A 21,447-nucleotide genomic window follows, 5' to 3' on the forward strand; every position below is an offset into this window, starting at 1 on the left:
AGCAGGCACCCCCCCCCCCCCACCCCGTCTCTGCTCACTATACTCAGCAGCTCTGTTTCAGCCGTGGAGTCCTACAAGTCCTGGGCTCCACAATCTCTCGGGATTTGAAGTGGACAACTAACATCAGTGCCATCATTAAAAAGGCAGATGATGGACTTCCCGCGTCAGCTCAGGAAGTTCAACCTGACTCAGGAGCTTTTGATTCAGTTCTATAGAGAAATCTGTTCTCTGGACTTCCATCTCTGTCTGGTTTGGCTCAGCAACCAATTAGGACAGAGTCAGGACTGCAGAAAAAATCATCGGTGCCAGCCTGACCTCTATGGAGGACCTGTACACCTCACGGGTCAAAAGGAGAAGATCTCTGCAGACCCGTCACACCCTGGAGGCAAACAGTTTGAACCCCTTCCGTCTAGATGGCGCAACAGCTCGATGTGCATTAAAACATCTAGACACAGAAGTATTTTCTTCCCTGGGCCATCACAGTTGTGAACAGTTAGTCTACGTTTAACAGTATGGCAGGACGCAGTACACATCACTGTGCAACGTCCAGATGTACATTAGCTATAGTAGCTCTTTTAACTTGTACATATGTATGTGTATACATTTTTGTCTTTAGTTTTTTTTTTTTTTTTTTTACTTGTGGGTCTGGTGTTATTGTGTTTATATATTTAAATTTATATGTGCACATTGGAGGCCAGTGGGCTGGAGTCAGACTCCTTGTATTCTTGGTAATACTTGGCAATAAAGTTTATCTCTCAGGCCAGAGGTAGCTAAATATTTTGTTATATGCTTGCCAACTTTGAAACAAACGTATGTGGTATATTTGTAAGCTTGGCGTTGTATATTAACATATATATTATGTGTGTTTTCTTAATGCTTCATATATGACAAAACCTTCAGTATCTACAGACTACTGGTAAACCTGTTCAGGCTACTGGCTGCAGTTAAATGTAGTGGATTTATAGCCAGAGATGACCTCCGCTGTTGAGATCTCTATGAAATCTGCCCTAATAAAGAAATGCAAAACATAAATATCATATGTATAAACATATGATAACGTTTGTGAAATATTCTTTATACTATAAAGAATAGTTCACATTTTGACTGTGGATATAAGTTTTAATAGTAGCAATACTAATTTTATATTGGATGTACGGTGTTATTAGAGAAAAATGAAAAAAAACAAAACAAAAACAAACGTAGTCTGTGTAAAATTCTGCAATCACATGTTGAGCTTTGCTTGTTTTTCCATTCTAATGAGATATTCTACGATAATCATTTGGTCTTTACAGGCCATTACTTGTGAACGGTGAATTAAGCCCTCGGTTGGACTTTAATAAGTGAATTTTCAGGCCTAATTACGTTTGCAGAAATGTTAGTTTGTCGAGAAGATGCTGTCAAAACCTCGACGTTTTACTTTTGAACTTCCCCCGATTCGGCTCCATTGTTGCCGACGCTGCTCGAACAAACCGGAAGTAGAGCTCTCCATGGGAACCTCTAGGCACAAACCTCTTCAGTAGATGTGAGTTTTTCACAAACATGACTGGAGATGGCGACTACAGCAAATACGATTTGGTGCACCTGCAGGCTGAACTGGAGCAAGAGAGGGAGATGAAGTAAGTTTGTTTGAGGCAACTTCGTTACTCGTAAAGTCATCAAAAAGATTCCTTACTATTTTCCACTGCAAAATACTGATCGTCTTGGTTATAGAGAAATGCTTGAAGAGTCTGTGTCTGATCTGAGGAGCACTATGTGTGAACTGCAAGAAAGGCTGCGCAGTGTTGATGGGGAGGGTGAGTGAAACTGGTTGCTGTATCATTTTGGAAATATGTAGCTACAGTTTCACAGAGATTGAGAACTGTTGATTTGCACAACCCTGGAAAGGGTTTCAAAGTAATCTCAAAGATATTAGCTCTTCACCAGCCCACAGTTAGATACAGTTTAGGACTGTGGCCACTCTCCCTAGAAGTGTGGTAGATGATTCTGAAGTCACACCCCAAGGATGAATTGTAGGAACATTGTGCAGAGCTACCAAAAACACTTGTTTGCGGTTATTGCCGCCAAAGGAGGTCCAACGAGTTATTAAATCCAAGGTTTCAAGTTTTTTTTTTCCCCCACCAGCTTTGGATATAATGTGTTATGTAATGACGCAAAATATGATGTTTCTTTGTTATTATTGTAGCGTAAGCACATTGTGTTTGTTTATACCTGTGTGTCTTGTGACTAGAAAACAGCTGATTACAAAGAATAGCTCACCTACTTTTTTGCCACTGTATATGTTACCCTACAAAGGTTTACCTTAGCTGGTATCCACTGGTTTCTATCTGTCCAGTCACTTTACAGTGTTACCTGTAGTGTGACTGTAGTTTCCTCTGCTCACTAGAAAATGAGTGGAAGACAAGGTATGAGACACAGATAGAGCTAAACAGACAGCTGGAAAGACAGATCTCTCTCATTCACGAGAGACTGGAGGACCTACAAGGCGACCCCGTGGGTAAGTTCACAGGCTAGTGTGAGCTTTTAAAGGGGTTGATGCTGGATGCACGTTTGTTAGGACTGGCTGGATACTGTAAAGTATCTGAGTATAGTATGGCATAAATATACAAAATTAAGACATTGTCCATCTCACACAAGTTTGTATGTTAGTGCGTGCACACACAATTCTCACCCACTCTCTCTCTCATTTTTCACAGATCGATTGGCTTCCATCCGAGCTTACGATGACATGCCAGTGGTGAGTGATCTGTTTTTTTCTGTACGGGTGTTTTTTTGTGTGGGCTTTTACTGCAGATTAACAGATGACCAACAGAGAGCTGGAGATGTATGTGAAATAGAGGGACAGACCAGCAGAGAGAGACAAAGACCCAGAATGTGGAGAGAAGGCAGAGGGGACAGAGAGCACTGTGATCTGCTCCCGCTGATGCAGGCGGGATAAACCAGAGTTTAATCACAGCATTGTAATCACAGGATTATAAACCATGGGAGAGTAATGTACACTAATTACATTGCTTTAACACACATGAATGCACTCTACACAATCAAAGGTTGCACAATACGGTCTAAATACGGCATGTGTGTTTGTGTGCCTTAAGGCAGAACTAAAGGATACTCATTAGTGTATCCAGTGATTGTGAACTGAAGATCTGAAGAAACTGTGAGTGTGGAAATAAAACAGACTGGGAGAAAAATCTAGATTATTTTTAATTAGTGCAGTGATGTGTGCAGCTAAAAAAAAGAAACTTGGACATTTCTCTTGATACATTCTGTAGCATTATGTAGTTCATCATATACTGTACATTAATTTCTGTCAGATAACTGAAACTTTTATTGACATTGAAGGTTATTGCACTGCTTTGTGGAAATGTCTGATGTGGAGACACCTCACAATCTCTGATTAAAGTTATTAAAGCAAGCATCATAATGTGTAATATAAATAAACAGAAGTATTATACATATTTCCACATAATCACGTGTAACAGCAACAGGTGGTGGGAAGAAACTAAGTGCATTTACTCAAATACTGTACTTAAGTACAGTTTTGAGGTATCTGTACTTTACTTGAGTATTTTGATTTTGTGCCACAGGATGATACAGCTCATGTGTCTTTAAGCACACTGCCCACAGGTGCTTATTTTGAGGTACAAGAAATATACCCAGTCTCCTTGCTTTCCTTTGTGCCATTAAGCTCCTGCCTCCTCACCACATCACGGCTCCAGTGTGTTTAATTCATTACTGAATAATGTATGAGCCTAATCCAGTTTTGTACTCATGTTCTCTGCATTAAGTATTCTGCTATTGTTTGATCCTTGTAGATAGTGCAGTGTAATTCTACTACAAATCGATTTGTAATTAGTAGCACAACAGCTTGATGCTTTGTGGCCTCTTTGTTGTGAATTTTGATAATTAATGGAAACACTTTGCCGCAGGAAACACTGAGACAGCGTCTGAGGCTCCTGACTGAAGAGAAGTCTGACCTCCAGAGTCAGCTGATGGACTGTCATCTCAGAGTTGAACAGGAGGGAAAGGTGTGGGTCACCCTGTTCTGCCTGACAAAGCACAGTAACAGGAATTTTTGTGCTGAGTATTACTGAGGGTCACAATGTCTGATGATCTACTTTTGTTATTTCTTAGACAAGCAGCTTTAAATTTTTCCAGGTAATAAATATTTCGGTTACAAATTACCATCATTAGTGAAGGATTTAAAAAGATTTAAGTGATATATTGGTTTTGCATTCTTTATTTTTTTAACAGCCACTGATGCAAAATGGAATCCTAACCTTTGTCCTGTATTTCTACCACTCAGCCAATATGCTGTTAGTGTAGTAATTTAGTTCTTTGTTTATTGTTTTGCTCAACAAACAGCAAGATATTTGTTGAATAACAGTTTAACATGCTGCATGCAGCCAGTAATCCCTGTTATAATCTATTGCTCATTAACATTAGTGACCTGTGAAATACACACACAACAAGCACATGAGCAGAGAGGTTGCTGACAGTTTTCACTGTTTCTTTCAAATATCAGGCATTTCATAAAACCAATGACGAGAGGCGGGCATTCCTTTCAGAAATCACTAAGGTAAGCATTATCCTTATCCTTATTCCCTTTCATCCAAATCAATAGCAGTGCTCATAACTATTAATGTGACACTGAAGAATATCTGTAAAGGTTCTATAAAAGGTCAGTACAGTATACAGAGCAGACTGGTGTGCTTTGGAGCTCTTCTCTTTTAGGTCATATTGTAATTTCACATTCGTCCTCTATTGCTATTCTGTCCATATATAATGGGTGAGGTGAGGACTTAGGATGCAACAGCACTAGCTCCTGAAATGAATGCAGGGAAATTCAACTACATTTCTTTCAACATTTTTAGCATCCTGTGACTGGCTCATGCCTGCTGTAAACACAAAAGCACACATGCAATACATGTGCCAACAGCTAAACATAATGTTTTTGTTTTGATAGTAACTATGGTTGCTCATGAAGTGTCCTCTGTCACAGCTGTCCTCCACCATTGAAGCCCAAAGAAGACAGTACTCCACTCAGCCACAGAGGGCGCCAGAGAGCAAACAGAGAAGCTCAGTGAGGCAGAACACTCAAAGGTAATAGACACAATAATATCAACAATAGTGGAATGAGCAAACTGTGCCTTTCAAAATGACCATAACACATGTAAGTATCATTTGAGGCTTCATGAATGCCTTAATTTGTTGCTTGTTTTTATCAGCTTGTTTTTATTTTTGTTTTTATTTGATGTATGTTCAAGGGACTATAGAAAATACAGTAAATTCTGCCATTTATCAACATAGAACTACCTAATTTAAAACAGCATAAGAACACTTATAGCTAAAATGGGGTATAGTGAAGGTCATTAAGTACAGAACAGAGTTTATGCTTCTAACCAAATTTGTAATTGAGCTTTAAAGTTAATGTCAGAACTGCAATACTTTAAAGCAAACTGACAGAGAGCTGCACTGAGTGGAGGCTTTAATGCTGACGTCCTAAATGTAGTGCAACAAAAGGAAGCAGTCGATCTGGAACATATTGTAGCTTGCTCTCAGAATGACCGGAGATAAAGTCATGTAACAGAAGAAAGCAAATATCTGAGCGAGTATTCTGGTTTTGATCACTGTGTGCACAAAACTCTAAAATCAGTTTATAGACCTCCTTGACTCTGTTTACTATGTGATATACTATGAGTAAATATCATCTTAGAATTTCTGTGTAAACTGATTTGCAAATTTTTCAGTTAGCATACAAGCTCCTTAGATGTACCATAGCGAATAAATTCACCTTGTTGGGCAAATTAATTCTGAGTGGAGAAATATTCCAGTGTTATTTTAACTCTCTGAGATACCTAGTTTCTAGCTGATTTTTCATTGTGCCTGTGGTCATGCATTCATTCAGGCGCTGTATTTTTTTCCCTGTTATATCTTGGTGTACAGAGGGAAGCAAGCCAGCAAGAAGGCAGAGGCTGATTCTACAAAAGGGGAAGAGAGAGAAGAGGATGGAGGAGAGGCGTATGTAAAAGGAGGAGGAGGTGGTGGTGGAGCAACAACTGAGACAAAACTAGAGAAGAAATCCCAAAGGGGAAGCAGGCTACCCAACTTAGAGCGCTACATGAAAAACAATCCCTAAACCAAACTTGGGGTTATAGCCCTTTTTACAATAAGGTAATGTTCTCTTCTGGGTTTGCAGTAGATACTTTCCATATCTACTTCTTATACTTTCATTGCCAGAATGTACTTGTATGTCCTTCAACTTTCTGTGGCTTTGTTCACATTTCCCAAAGGCTGATTGCTAGAAAACATTGTGGTTCCTATGTAAATTTTCTACACAGTCAGTATTGTAATTCAGTGTTTATTTTACAGTTGATGGCAAATACAGTGGTACACTGATCTCATGGTATAAAATGTTACATTTATAATGAAGTCTGGCATTAATGTTTTCTTACATTTCTTTGTTTCATCAAGAAGACTGACCATAAGTACAAATGTTTCAGAGGGAGGAATATTACAGGCTTTCATTGTGGTGAGGTCATCCGCTAATGTGCCAGAAGCCTGCTGAGCCTGACATTTGTAGTGTCATTGCAGTTTTTACAAAGCGCCTCCTACGACTTGCATTATGTGAGCAGCACCGCATCCACCGCTCTCTTTGTATGTAGTTCATCTACAGAGCAACCAGTCACCCCCATCCCACCCACTGACCACCTTTATGAATGTGGGTGTAAGAAATCTGTATCCTTTTAAGATGCCATAGTGAAAATGAAAATTGCCAGAAGCTGTTTCACTTGTGTTTGTGAAAAAGTGTGGAGGATGGGTTCTTTTTTTTTTTCAGCATCAATAATGTCACTTCTGGCTCTTTATTCAGATTGAGATGTTGCAACTGTAATTCAAATGTAATATCTCAAATAATGTATGTTATAATCTCAGAATAAGGTATTCATTGAAAAACCAAGTTCAAAAAGTGTCTCTTGATTACAGTATCTATCCAAATCCTAACACTTTTGTTTGCTTTTCCAGGTATTGATTTAACTGCAGTGTGAATTCTGTTTTAGGGTGTAGTTTTCTTTTACAGGTCCGCTTATATTTCTGAAACTGTGTGACTAGCTGAGATGGTGTACTACCCTCAATGTCCTGCAGTGACACAGTGTTTTTCTCAGATTAATGACTTTATTTAAAGATAGCCAGTCCCTTGTTTCCTTATGAAAGAAGGCACATTTACAGCACACTGCTCTCTCACTCCTTCCTTCTCATCTCTTTTCTGTCTGCTTCATGCACTTGCTGATTTAAGTACAAGTCACTGCGTCCTGCCTGTAAATCACACGCTGCGTAACCAACAGGTGAAACACTGATGAATCACTACAGTATCTGTCAAAACACGCCGAATCACACTGCTGCTGCCTGCCCATGCTTATTCAATTAGCTGTGCTCTCCATGCTCAAATAGCTCAGTGTATATGCAAGTGCATGTGAGTGTGTATAAAAGAATCATTTGCATGTCTCCATACATGCATGCTCATGCATATACAGTATATGATGAAAATATGAAATATGTGAATTGACATGAGTTAGATTGTGGCTCTCACGTCCATCCCTGTGTTTACACATCATACTGTGCTGTGTGAAATTGTAATGAAGTGGTTGTAGCACAAAGATGCTGTGGTTACTGACAGAATGGAATATAATTGTAGCATCTGCCTACAGTGTGAGGGGATGTTTTTTTTTTATTTCTCTCCTGGACTGTAAAATTAAGACAGATTTAATTTTCTGAATTATTACAGATGGGATTTGCCACAGGATAAATCATCAGCCCGCGCATCCATGTCTGAGCTTCATTCACTTCAGCAATGCATTAGCAGATATGTGCTAAACCGTGTTTTTAGCTTTAAAAAGTAACATCTGTCCTTTTTTAAATGACCGACAGCAGATCATAAAACGGTTTGATCCACATTAAATGTGCTCTAGTTTCAACTGTGCCTGCAAAGATACTTCGATAGTCTTAGACACCAATGCCAAAATTCTACATCTCCTGTTATACAAGTCAGCTGAATCTCAGGAAGTTGCCTATTCATGCTTCAGCAACAGAGATGTCCTTGAAGAAGAACTGTACCCTTTGTATTACCTGTATGGATGCAATATTACAAGCCTATATAATTCAGATCTTAATGTGGATAGTCAGCTGCACTGTTTTTACAAATGAGGATGCAAATAAACTCTTATATTGTGCTTTGAAAGTTGCAGTAGCTTCTAAGAATGGGCTATCCAGTGCCATACAGAATTGCATTCAAGACTTATTGCCCCCACATTCTAACTATGTGTCATATCAGATTTGAGTCACACATTCTTTTGGAAATGAGACCACGGCACTGCTTTTTTTGGACATGGTCATGCCTGTGACCTTGTCCTTGTTATGCCCCTTTCCTCCATCTTTTTGCACTAAAGTCATTCTCCCTACATGTGCCCTGTTCATTCATTTAGACAACCCCTGAGGTTGTGATGCACACTGGGTCCCTGTATGTGTCTTCCAGTTGTTAAACCACTGTGAACACACTGATAGAAGAACGATATTTTAAGAGGCTGGATCTGTAACTTTCAACATCAGTGGCACAGATATAAGCTGGGTAACACATATGGTTCATCAGAGGGTGGAGATGGAGAGGTGATAGAGAGGAACTGGGTGGTGTCTGGAGGCCAGGGTGTAAGTAGGTGGTCTTTATCGATTTAGAGACTGTGTCTTGCTGATAGGTGGTGGCAATGGTCAGAGCCAAAATGTAATGCTTGTCAGTATTACATTCTTATTATGACATTTTCTGGTGCTTTATAATCAGTATTGGTCAAATTAGCTTTATCATCATGCATGCAGCTTGATATTTGCTTTCATTTATCTGATTGTGTTGTAGTGAAGTACAGTAGTAGTACTAGTACAGTAGTAGCTGTGATGTCCCTAGGTGGGAGTAAACAAGGTGTGCAGCCAAAGTTAACTAAAGAAAGCACTGTGTGTGCCTCGTGTTTACACAAGATAAAAAATTTGATTCTTAATAATGTATGCTTTGTTATTTCATAGAACTGGGAGTTTAATTTACTTTTCACATATATTTAAAATGTGTCACCCCTCTCTGAGTCTGTTCCCCAGCCTGGCCAACCCCTCCAAAACCTTCTAGATCCACCCCTGCTTTTGCAGTCCAGTGGAAGTCAACATACAGTATGTTGAAATTATTCAGACATGTAATCCTGTTTGAGTTTTTGTTCAGGAAATAAATGGTGTTTAATGAAAATAATACTTGCCACAGAGCATTTAAAGCTGATCTGCATAATCTGAACCTTACAGCTAGTTCACGTTGCAGCTGCCTTGAGACTCCTAGTGCACACAATGGAGTGTGTTACATAATGTCTGATGTGCAAATATTCTTGTGGGTTAATTCTACAGTAATGCTGCTCTTGGTCTCAAGAATTGTACTCGGATGTAATTCTCTCTTCCACACCGAAATGCTTACATTTCTTGTCTTGTTTTGTAATTATTTTTTATCAAATGAAACAAAAATACGCAGTGCGTGATTATCTACTTCTCTTAAATGAGCATAAAAGTAATTTGACTACAGAAAACCTCTCGCCATAAATGAAAGAAGTATCGGACCTCCCTCCTCCCACCACCAAAAAAATAAATAGACAATCTACCCAACGCGTGTCTTCTGTGCCGGGGGCTGCAGGACCAGCAGCGTTGGGTGGGAAGCGGAGGTTTGCGTCCTAACGAGGGGTGGCGGCGCTGAATGAAAATCACGATAGAGTGACGTGGAGGAGGAGAGAGGAGGTGGATGAACAGAGAATGGGAGGGGAAGCAGCTGCTACCTAGTTAATTTCCAGCCCAGATCTGCTTTTTTTGCTCATTGCGCGCACACACAAGCACACACACATTCTGGTGTTTGGTGGTAGAGCACGTCAGCCGGACAACAAAGGGGCGCACAGGGGGGGCTCACTGCAGTCAGTCAGGACAGAATCACACTTCACCACCATCCAGTGTCAGTTCAGGCTCACTGAACTGTATTTTTCATATCCACGAGGAAATAAAGCGTCAGGCAGGCTGGAGGTGACCGTCACAGAAGCGTTAATCACTCGCGTCGGTAAGCTTGTGCTCTCCTATCAAAAGCCATGAGAGTGATTGATTATTCCATTTGACAATATCTTAAACACACTTACTTCTGTGTTTTTTAACCTTTGATCCCAAGACGATAAAGTAGCCTAAAATATAGCCTTTCATATTTGAATAACAGTTGAAGTGCCTATTGTTTTGGGGTCGCTGTTTATGCTGGGCAGCACCCACCAAGAAGGCTGCACTTCGTCCAGCTGTGCGCGGAGCTTCTGAATATTTATAAAGAAGAAAATTAATAGGTTCTTATTGATTCGTGACTGCCGCTCTCTTTCCATCCACCTGCGCTTCAGACCAGCTCAGGCGACTCTGTCAGACAGTGTGGATCCTCATGAAGCACACTGTTCGTCTTAAGAGCGCTTAATCTGTCATTAGGGAGTTATTTTCAGACTGTGCACCAGCGACCAACACAGGCTGGCTACTTTATCGGCTGTGCAAACCTCTTCTCGGTTTGTTTCTTCGTTTTCCTGTTTTTGTTTACCTAGGGTTAATCGGTTTAGAAAACTTTTCACAGTAGGCTTCTTCTCCCATTTTGTCACGCAGACAGTACAGCAGTACTTGTGAGCCTCGGGAGCGCGATGGAGATGGAGCATTTCGATGAGCGAGACAAATATCAGAGGCACGGCCGCTCCAGCTCGAAGATGAACGGGGTGCCGAGTCCCACACACAGCGCCCACTGCAGCCTGTACCGGACCCGGACTCTGAAGACACTGAGCGCGGAGAAGAGAGCCAAGAAGGTCCGCTTCTACCGCAACGGAGACCGGTACTTCAACGGGATAGTATACGCCATCTCCACAGACAGGTTCCGGACCTTTGACGCGCTGCTGGCGGACCTGACTCGCTCCCTGTCCGACAACGTCAACCTGCCCCAGGGGGTCCGGACCATCTACACCCTGGATGGCTCCAAGAAAATCACCAGTATTGACCAGCTGGTAGAAGGTTGAGTAGATACAGGCTGATCAGCTTGTGCATCTCTTCTCGATAAAAAAAAACCCACCACTGCCTGACCTGCCAAATGACATGTGCTGGGGTCCCTGCTGTTTAGAATAAGGCAAAATAAAAATTAACAATACAGAAGATTTGAAGTTACCAGTCCCAAAATCAGACCAGTGTACTTGGACAGGTTGATTTATAAATCAGGCTCAACAAGATAGTTTACTGACATAATTGAGTGATTAATCCCACTGTAAATTATCATTATGAAGATTATATCATGTTTTGGCTCAGCTAAGGATTCCCTTGGTTTGTTCTACTCTAATATTGTACATACCAATATCATTATGTTGTGAGAAATGACTTACAGGTCACATCATCCTTTGTTATATCTATCATATCTATATGAGCATTTGAAAGGAAAGCAAGCTACAAAATGTTCCATATCAGTATATTTAGAAGTTTATTCTATTAAAGTATTATGCTGCCTGCTGCTAGATTAAAACTGCTGTTGCTTGGTTAAAAGATGCTGTACCTGCATAGAACAAAGTAGACAGGCTACAGTATGTGTTGATTTTCTGTCCCATGCTTCTCTATGTTCTTTTACAGTCCTCACCATTTTTGATCATCTCTTCTCTTTCTCAATAGAGTTTCAAATCTCTGTTGTCATCATTAAATCTTATGTCATTTCTTCCACTTTAAATCCACTTTAAATCTCTTTGCTTCCCTCTCCTCTTCCTTCCTAACACCCAACAGGTGACAGCTATGTATGCAGCTCCACTGAAGCTTACAAAAAGGTGGATTACTCAAAAAATGTGAACCCCAACTGGTCGGTGAATATCAAGGTCTCAGCAGCATCCTCCCGCGGGCCTCCTTCCCTGAGCAGTGCTAAGGTTGGTGCACCCGAGAGCCGGGACAAGGACTTCATACGTCCAAAGCTTGTGACTGTGGTGCGGAGTGGAGTGAAGCCCCGGAAAGCTGTGAGGATCCTGCTTATCAAGAAAACGGCCCATTCCTATGAACAAGTCCTGACTGACATCACTGACGCCATCAAGCTCGACTCTGGAGTCGTGAAGAAGATCTACACTCTGGAGGGAAAACTGGTGAGAATGAACCCTTCTCATTTCTATCAGTGCACAGAATGTTGATTGAATTGTTAGTGTTTGCCTTTTTATGGTGCCAAAGGATGTCAGACTTGGCTCTGACTTGGTTTTGTCATGGCTAGCATTGCTGATTAGCCTGCATTCAGGGTAACTTTATGTCTATTAATGCTTCTGGTCTAGGGGCAAACTCTTGCATTATATTCAGTGAGAGAGAATGTTTGGTAGAAAGTATCATACATGATGAGTGGTTCCATTAAGAGCAATAGATTAGACACTAAGATAAAGGGTTTTCTGTTGCTGTTTTGGACATGGTTTTACTGTGTGTGTGTGTGTGTGTGTCACAGGCATTCACAGCGTTAGTTTTGTGGTCTCTTCCTAACTGCCTTCATCCTTTTATCATTCAATCAATCAATCAGTCAGTCATTCTTTTATGAAGGTTGGCGGTTTTGAATGGGTGTTGCTTGATGAACTGGCTGATAGAAAGCTCAAAATGGCTAAACATTTTATGACCACACTCTCATTTATGTTTCATGAGCCTTTTATGAATGAACAACATTTGGGTCCCCATTCGCAGCCAGACCTGTGGAGAGAGAGAGTGACACAGAGTGAGCGAGGTCGATGATGAATGGAGTCTGGGTTCTCGCCCACGCTGTAGAGATCTGTGCCAGAGCTTTGCCTCCGAACACAAAAATAAATCTCAGTCTCAGTCCCCTTGATAATTCACCCACCTATCCAGCTCCCTCTCTCGGCTGTGGAAGGAGATTCTATAAAAAGAACACAGTATTATATGCACACATGTATGTATGTATGTATAGGTCCATTCACTACAGCACTAAAGTCATGTGGTCCCATGTATGTGGAAAAGGCACTGAACGATATGCTAATAAGGTCAAGCATGTGTTCTCTGTGCTTTGTGTTTGTGTGTGTCAACAGAGAAGGGAAAGCACAGAGAGACTCACAGCATGTTAGGTGTTAGTTCTGTGGTCTCTTCCTGTCTTCATGTCACTTCTCCATCTCTCGCGCCAGCCCCCTCGTCATTGTTCCTGCCTGTCTGTCTGCTCCCCTCTCTCTATGCCATGTTGTAGCTCCAAGTTACTGAATGTGGTGACGCAGAGCGATGCTTCCCCTGGCAGCAGCATCACAATGACATCATTATTGTGAAACAGATTTTATTTGACGTCAAGGGTGTCCTGACATTTTGTGTTGTACAGCAGTAATCATCCCCTAAATGCCCAATTTGTGACTCATTCTCAATAATGTGTTCTTCACCCTGTGGGCTTTTTATTCTTAATTGCCATTTTAGTAGTGTGTTATCATTTATTCATCCTTCCCTCAGTTGTGAACAACCTATGGTCATGAACTTTGGGTCATGACCGAAAGGGCAAGATCCCGGATACAAGTGGCCGAAATGAGCCTTCTCCGCAGGGCGGCCGGGCGCACCCTTAGAGATAGGGTGAGGAGCTCGGTCACCCGGGAGGAGCTCAGAGTAGAACCGCTGCTCCTCCACATCAAGAGGAGCCAGCTGAGGTGGCTCGGGCATCCCCCGGAGGAGCTGGAGGAAGTGTCTGGAGAGAGGGAAGTCTGGGCATCTTTGCTTAGACTGCTGCCCCCGCGACCCGGTCCCGGATAAGCGGAGGAAAATGGATGGATGGATGGATTATCATTTATCCCACTTCTAAAGATTAAACTTCTTGTGGAGGCACCGTGTTTGAAACCATGGCGTCTATTCAGTGATCCACTGTTAACCCAGCAGGAAGTCATTCCAGATCTCATGCTCGGGTTTTTCTAGAAAATCCCCTATCGGGGATCAAACTCACGCTTTTGCACACTGCTCACTTATTCTGTAGTTGCAACTGGTTACAGTTATCTTGGCAAATAAACAATAAATGCTGCCTTCGCCCAGTTCACCCCTCTGTGATTGGAAGTACGACTATTATGGTCATGCTATTTTTAGATACAGCATTGATTGGGCCTGTAGGCATGGTAACACACTCACTGCCAAATTGGTTATGCTGTGCTGAGTGCAGAATCAACTCCTTCTCTGTTTTTATGTGCGATTGTACATGCTTGCGTGGGTTAATGTGAGTGGGAGAGTTTGTGATTATGTTAATAAGAAAACTGAAGTGGGGAGAATGAGGGACTCAAAAGCAAGATGGGAAAAACTGATGAAGAAAGAGATTCAACAGTAGACTGGATCAGAGCACCTTTGCATATGGGAGTGTCCATGTGTGTTTTGAGCATGAGAGGAAATCCTGGCCAAAAGCGTTGTCCTGTTTCTGAATGTGCAAAGGTCTCAGAAAACACCAGATAAGCTTGTAGCAATTTTAAACCTTCTCTGAAATGTGGCTAATCCATGTTGATTTACCCATTGTGGAAAGAATCAGTCTTCGTATAACAGAGAGTAAACCTCAATACCTGTGTTTATAAAATAACAATGAACAGTTACATAAACTTTGTCTAGATGTGTCATTGAGCCCGCGGCAGAATTAGGTTTCTGGGCCTGGATGCCAGCTCATATTGAGTCCCAGCAGAGCTGAGAGAGAGAGACAGCATCTGAGAACCGGAGCTCAGGCTTCCTGCCTTCATTAACCTTTGTAATGAGGCTAGAGACGGTGGGGTATCGGGAATACATACATCCCCACAGCTCTATTCTTCTAAGCCTTTTCAGTCTCTTATCAGTCCCAAGAATTGAAAGGCTGCATATATGGATGTTTTATATATTTACTTTGTATTAATTTCATGATGTTTTCAGGAGTTCATTTTAGCTAAACATACTGCAGCTAAAATGTGCAACTGCAAGTCAGTGAGTCTGTTTTAGCTACAGTCCACTGGCAGTCCTCTCATTACGCCTCTTCATTTATGTATGTTTACTTTTATCTGCATTTGTGGCTGTGTTATAAGGCTTTTTAATAATATTAAATGTTTCAGTGCTGACACCAAAACAATATTCTTTGCAGTACCTTGCTTTGAGTAGTACATTTCTGCCAAACCCAAATATTAAATGTTGTCTAAACACAAGCAGCCAAACAAGAACTTTTCCCAAATAAAATACAGAATATAACTTGTAAAACTGTGAACTACAGTTCGAATGTAGACTCTAGATTTACTAAAGAAATTTTCAGTACCCATCCCTCGTGTATGCACTCGCATGTCATCTATAAAACTTTGGCTTTGGTAGTTGTTTTTTCTGTTCATGTTTAATTCTTTATTTTACAGGTCGGTAAATTTCAGGTTATTCCTAAATAATTTCCTAAGACGTTTCCTGGAAGGAAGCATATAATTTGGTAATAATTATTATAAGTTAGAGTGATGCTGAGCTAGCACAAACCTGAGGCTTTTATTCAGAGGACAGAAGATGAGCTACATATGCAAAATGTTAAGTTTGTCTGCAATCAACAATCAAATTCAGCATAAATTAAGAATACCATTTCAAATAATTAATAAATGAACAGTAAATATTGCATTAAGCAATTGCCTTCATGGCCACCGTTGTCGGCCTGTTCGTCACTTTGTTGGCAAGGCTGAATCTCTTTTCATCTTCCCTTTTCTGATTTCTCTGCAGCCTCTGTCTTCTTCTCTCTGTCTGTTATTTTGTTCCCACTCATTGCTGTTTCTGCTTCTCTCTCTATCTGCATCATTCTCCATCCTCTTATATAATGTTTAGTTTTCTTCCTATGTTGTACCTTGTCTGTCTGTCTGTCTGTCTGTCTGTCTGTGATTCTCGAGCTGTCAACATGCCAGTGTTTTTACGGCTGTTTAGTCCTCATTTGCAAAGTCTGGCATTGCTCTCTTTTTCTGTCCTATTTTTTGTCTCTCCCTCTCTCACCCCTAATCCCCACTTTGTCTATCTGTGTGTCCTCCTGTTTTCTCAGTTTGTCTTTGACTTTGTATTCCCTCCCTGTCTCCTTCCTCCTCTTTGGTCTATATCCAGCTCTGCAGGGACTAAAGAAAGGGTGCTACAGCAACTTCACTTGAAAATATTGCGTATTAAGTGCAGGGATTACACTCTGCTCATAATCAAAGCATTTAGCTGTTTTTAATTTCCATGAAGACGTACAGTATGTTGATGATTTTGTTCTGTGAAGGAGGACTGTGGGAAACAAAGTCCATCTGCTCCTTCTTATTTGCTGAGTCATAGCTGCTCTACACAGCATCGTGTGTGTGTGTGTGTGTGTGTGTAGGTGGTTCATACTTCTAGCCTACAGTTCATTTGCTATTGTACAGTATATTTGCAGTAAATTACAGTGATGATAAATAGCATATAGAGCATTCCTCAGCAGAAATCCCAAGATTAAACTGCCATTAGGTTATTTACAATATGCGGCTTTTCTTTCTGTGTGTTGCTCTATCTTTGTTAGCTTGTGTGCATCTCTGTGTACTGAGGGGTAGGGTGGTGTGGGGGGTGTCTGTCTGTAGTTAGAGGATCTGCTGCCAAATTAGGATTGATTCAACTGGCAGACAGTTCGGGCACTGGCAGACTGACGAGAAGCTTGTCACACCACAGCCTGGAGCACTGACTTTTTAAACTCTCTCAACTGAATCTGCATTTGAAAGACCATCTCCAGCTTCATGTTTTTACTTCTTTAAAGAGCATAACTGCGACACATCTCGACAGCACTGACAAACCAGGTTGCAAACAATAAAAGGAACAATGCTTCTCCACTCCAACTGAAGGCAAATGTTGTGTTTTACTTAGATTTGTGTGTGATTAAAGCTACAGTATGTAACTTTTTCCAAATAATTTTGTTGTAGAAATCTGCTCCAAAACTTGTCCTAATGTAAAGAGGTGCTATTGAAGCCTTCTGTGACCCAGACTCATTGAGGAGCACTGACAGCAGTGCAGATATTAACTTCTAAAAGCTTTTGAGCAGGATTGGCCTCTCTAACCAATCAGACATTTTCAATTATTTCTGCTTGATCAATAAGTTTTGTTGCGTTCTCATTCCTTGTAATTTCATTAGGACAAATATCTGAAGAGTGTGGCAGATTGTATTAGAGCATAGTGGAGCAGGGAGAGGGAGTGCCGGGCAGAGCTGAGTAGATTGATTTGCAGAATCATGCTAGTGCTACCTTAAGTTACATACTATAGTATGTAAGGGCAGTTTCTGCAAACTGCTTAAACTGGAGTGAGAGTATTTTTCTTAACAGATATTTCCCATGCTGTCTATAGTACATGGAGCTCTCATTTTAGAGCCACTCTTTGTTATTTTCTTATACAGGTTTTTGGACAAAAGAGACAAATGAAGAGAAACTGTGATGGACAACTTTAATTACTTTCTGACATTTTATAGATCAAATAATTAACCGAGAAATTGAAACTAACAAATGCAAGGAAAAATTCACTCACTCATTAACATCCCCCGAGCCACTAGATAGAAGGGGCAGAGAGATCAATAAGGGGGCGATGGAAGAAACCAGTGAAGGGATGTGAAGTCTGAGAGAAGCAGTCAGATGATGACATAAAATGATGAAGTTAAAATTAGGGGACCCTGAAAAACACAGGAGAGAAAAGGGCTGGAAGAGGGAAAGGAAGGGAAGTTGAGGCTGATGCTATGTTGTGTTATGTGGCTGCATAACCCCTTATTCTTTAATTATTTTAATGACTGCAAAGTTGTATCCCTATAGATGCATAAAAAACAGGAAACTACATTTATACTTTGAGAGATACACAGATGCAGCTCCAACAGAAGTTTGCTTTCCCCTGTGGAGAGCAGAAGCTGTTACATAAGTTATTATGCAACAAAACAGCCAGCCAGTCAGCCTGCCATGCTGGTTTGAGGTGAATGCAGTTACACCAGTGTTAACTCAGGCCACCACATTGTTAATTGGCCTCACATCACCGCTGCTCACTTTTTCCAACTTCCCTTGTTTCCCGTCCCTTTCTGTCATTTCCAATCCCCTGTCAGTTGTCTAATAGGATGGGCCTGTGTGCCAGGTAAGCAGTGATATGTCATGCTGTGTGTAAATTCTCCCCTGGGGATCCTCTTGCCTCTTTCGAATCGATTTCTGTCTACCTTTCCTCTACTGTTGAGCCGGCATGGCTTTTTGCCTGCTCTTTCTTTTTGCCTGCTCTCAGTCTGCTTTTGGTCTAAGGAGATTATTTAAATTCCCCTAGAGACTAAGAAAATGTTTTTTGGCTGTTTCATTTTAGAGGGAAAATGCTTCAGCAGATATTTGAATATGCTGTTCCTTGTATTGACAAGGGGTTTGTTAGTGCTTTCTTGGATTGTGACCTTCAGTACCAGCTGGTAGCATTTAGTTAGTTATTGTTCTGCACTGTGATTGGTCTTAAGGGTTTTAAGTGGCCGTTATTAATACAATATAGATTTTTGGGATATACAGTAATACAGTACTTTTGTGATTAGTATAGATGACATATTAACCTGTGTTAAAAAAAATCCAGTCACTGCTTTTTTCTATAAGGACAAAAGGATTCTTCAACATTAAGTGACATGCTTTGCAGTGGTTTGATTATGCCCCACTCCTAGCCTACATAATGTATTTGAGAAACACCGGTAGCGTCTGTTGGAGTCGCAGTACACTGCTGTTTCCCTGTCGATCTCTCCAGCCTCTCTGTGGTATTTCCGAGCAGCACCGTAGGTTCTGTGGGAAGGATTACAGTATGTTGAACTCACCATGTTCTCTGTGTAACCACTGTGAGTTTGGCACAGGAGATTAGTGTCTGACTGTCCAATCTCTTTTTCTGTTGTGTTTTCTTCTGGCTGTGTAGTTGTCTGTCTGCTTCAGTCCCAGAGAACAGATGATGTGTTTTGATCAAAAAAAAAACAACATAAAAAACACACATGTTAAACTGTTGTTTAGCAACTAGGGCTGAAACTAACATGTTTTGCCATTATTGATTAACATGTTAGTTTTTTTTTTATTAATAGATTAATTTAATCACTAACATGTCAAAAATAGTGTAATTTAATTGTCCAAAATAAAAAAATATTTAAAGAGCAACAAATGTGAATCCTGAACAAATGTTTAAAATTTTCCTCTATTAAATGATATATATGGTTATTACATTTGTGATGTGTGTGTGTGTGTGTGTGTGTGTGTGTGTGTGTATGTATAGTGTATAGATTTGTAATTTGTACAATAGGTATGAATGTGTCTACCTTTAGATCTTTCTGCAAATTATTCTATGACCAAGGTGCATAATAGGAAAATGCAGTTTTTCTGAAATCTGTGAAAATTTTCTGTTGAGTAACTAATCGATGAATTGTTTCTGGTACATACACTTGCATGTGCCCTCACACATTTAACCTGCAGTCACCTCTGAGTGGCTGTCAGAAACTCCCACTAAAAAGTGAGAAGCTGACAGATGAGTCCTCAAGCAGACCTAAAATGTGACAGGAAGACAGAAATAGGCTAATCTAAATGAGCCTAGTGATTCACTGAAGCAGCTGCCAAGAATCAGACAGACAGTCTGAACACAGTATTTTACAATATTTTACACCACCAGCCATGTTCTGAAGGTGGTACGCACATATAACTGTGTGTGTATGTTCATAAAAGGTGAGATCAGATAGTATATGTCTTTGCAGGCCTGTTTTTAATCTATTACAGCTGTCGGTCTGTTTCCATACATTCCCCCTGATGTCCAAGAGCATCCAACTACTGTAAAATCTGCAGAGCAGCTCCACAGTAGTCCCTCTCGACCTGCACCAAACAGACACTTATGTATTGACCAGACGTATTGCTCTGCAGAAATCCAGATTTAAAATGTTGTAATCTGCTGCTGTGGTCTACTTACTCAAATAAGACCACATGAGGTTTAAATCCCTGTGTACTTTCTGTTTGATCCTCCATGTAAAAGCTAGGCAGTTAGCGTGGTTGGTTTATTTTAACACAGCATATACTGTCTACTTTTGATGTTGGCTTTATTAAAGATCAGAGAAATGTGTTTCCAGGTTGTGTATCACCCTGCTTTTATGATAGTACTGATATAAAGGCTTTTTGAATTATTGATGTGTGTCTTGTGAGTCTCTCGGTATCATGTGGTTGCTATGCAGCACCACCATGTGGTGTAAGCAGTCTGTCTGGTTCAGTTTGTGGTCTACCTTTGTAGTAATGTTGTGCAGATTACACGGGTTGCACCTCTCTATCTGACCACAGCCAGCAGTTTTCTCTAAATGGCTTTTGTATTTAAACTCAAAGAAACAAAGAAAGAGAGGAACAAAGGAGACAGTGCAGTGGAGGTTTTGTGATTCTGCACTAGGGGGCGCAGTGAGAACATAAATAGGTTTACTGAGAAACAGTCTATTATTTGTTGTATAAGACATGACAAGAGGAGAAGTCCCACCTCTTTGGTCATAAAATAATATCTGTTTGTGCAAGCCTTACTGTGTCATCCTTTTCTAGATATAGGTAAATGGCAAACAGATGTTTTTATCCCTTTTTTATGTTAAACAGTAGAGTCATGGTGGGAGTGAACAATATAAGGGAATAGAACTGGGGTTTGTCAAGCATAACCTTGTAAAATAATATTGTGGAAATGGATGTGGCAAGCTGTTTGATCACTGTGGCCCAGGTTTTAGAGGTAATTTCTTACTTTAATACAGATGTGTGAGAGGTGATAGAAGGGGTGTGAAATTGCCAATTTCCACACTTCTCTGCTATTTTCTCTTTGCTTATTTTGGTCTCTCATTTCCTCTGTTTCTCTGTCCTTGTTTTAGCAGCAACAGCAGCAGATGTTGTGTAACACACTGGGCCTCAGTGAGAAAAGAGCACCAGAGATATCAAAGTCTATTTTGTCTCTGGGCTCAGAGCAGCAGTCAGGAATAGATCTCCTCTGTTCTCCCTCAATCCGTTTGATTCGTCTCCGACTCAAGAGATTTGGCAATTTGATTTCAACTTTGTTTTTGTTTAATTTTTTTCATTTGTTTTTTATCGGCTCCCTCTCCCCTCCATCATTCACTGGTCCATCCATTTTTACCAGTGTTTCAGGAGAGCTCTTCTCAGCATCATCTTATATAAACAGGAGACATTGTATCCAGGCCATGTGACACTTGTATGTGTTTGTGTATGAATGACAGTTCTGTGGCATATTGTCCCCATAGTAGATGAAATATCAATGATGGAGCTCTCTATCGTAGTGTTCACATCGTGCAGTCAGTGGCATGCACCAGTCATGCATGCACCAATGCCTAGAGGGCATTGTCACCATGGCAACCATACCTTTTCACAACCTTCACATACAGTATGTGTTGGTGTGTTGCTCACCATTAGTTTACCCACCACTTAATGGTAACCTCAGAGGCTG

General features: G+C 40.7%; 2 protein-coding genes across 5 annotated transcripts in view; both read left to right on the top strand.

Moving 5' to 3' along the window:
• The first annotated feature begins 1,247 nt into the window (after positions 1 to 1,247).
• On the top strand, positions 1,248 to 6,422 carry ccdc169 (coiled-coil domain containing 169). Of its 2 annotated transcripts, XM_020620475.1 has the most exons (9): positions 1,248 to 1,616; positions 1,711 to 1,793; positions 2,384 to 2,494; positions 2,694 to 2,734; positions 3,927 to 4,025; positions 4,132 to 4,155; positions 4,523 to 4,576; positions 5,000 to 5,100; positions 5,944 to 6,422. In XM_020620475.1, the coding sequence occupies exons 1-9, from the start codon at positions 1,540 to 1,542 to the stop codon at positions 6,134 to 6,136; spliced, it is 783 nt and encodes a 260-aa protein (XP_020476131.1). In that variant the 5' UTR covers positions 1,248 to 1,539; the 3' UTR covers positions 6,137 to 6,422. The 2 variants fall into 2 exon arrangements, with proteins under 2 accessions (XP_020476131.1, XP_020476132.1); XM_020620476.1 differs by lacking the exon at positions 4,132 to 4,155 and having other exon boundaries at positions 1,250 to 1,616.
• dclk1a (doublecortin-like kinase 1a) overlaps positions 6,123 to 21,447 on the top strand; it is a 49,053-nt gene continuing 33,728 nt past the window's right edge. The window contains exons 1-3 of one of the 3 annotated variants that reach the window (XM_020620473.1): positions 6,123 to 6,171; positions 10,687 to 11,082; positions 11,833 to 12,179. In XM_020620473.1, the coding sequence (XP_020476129.1) occupies positions 10,722 to 11,082; positions 11,833 to 12,179 (708 nt within the window). In that variant the 5' untranslated portion in view covers positions 6,123 to 6,171; positions 10,687 to 10,721. Of the gene's footprint in view, positions 6,172 to 9,741; positions 10,118 to 10,426; positions 10,593 to 10,686; positions 11,083 to 11,832; positions 12,180 to 21,447 lie in introns of those variants that run through there. The other 2 variants (XM_020620470.1, XM_020620472.1) reach the window with 2 other exon arrangements.

The sequence above is a fragment of the Monopterus albus genome, unplaced genomic scaffold (genome assembly GCF_001952655.1).
Source record: "Monopterus albus unplaced genomic scaffold, M_albus_1.0 scaffold237.1, whole genome shotgun sequence".
NCBI classification, from domain to species: domain Eukaryota; kingdom Metazoa; phylum Chordata; class Actinopteri; order Synbranchiformes; family Synbranchidae; genus Monopterus; species Monopterus albus.

Coding starts and splice junctions, on each gene's coding strand:
- ccdc169 (XM_020620475.1), top strand. CDS start 1,540: ATGACTGGAGATGGCGACTACAGCAAATACGATTTGGTGCACCTGCAG. Junction 4,156..4,522: donor GCAGCTTTAAATTTTTCCAG/GTAATAAATATT, acceptor TTCAAATATCAG/GCATTTCATAAAACCAATGA. Junction 5,101..5,943: donor GTGAGGCAGAACACTCAAAG/GTAATAGACACA, acceptor CTTGGTGTACAG/AGGGAAGCAAGCCAGCAAGA.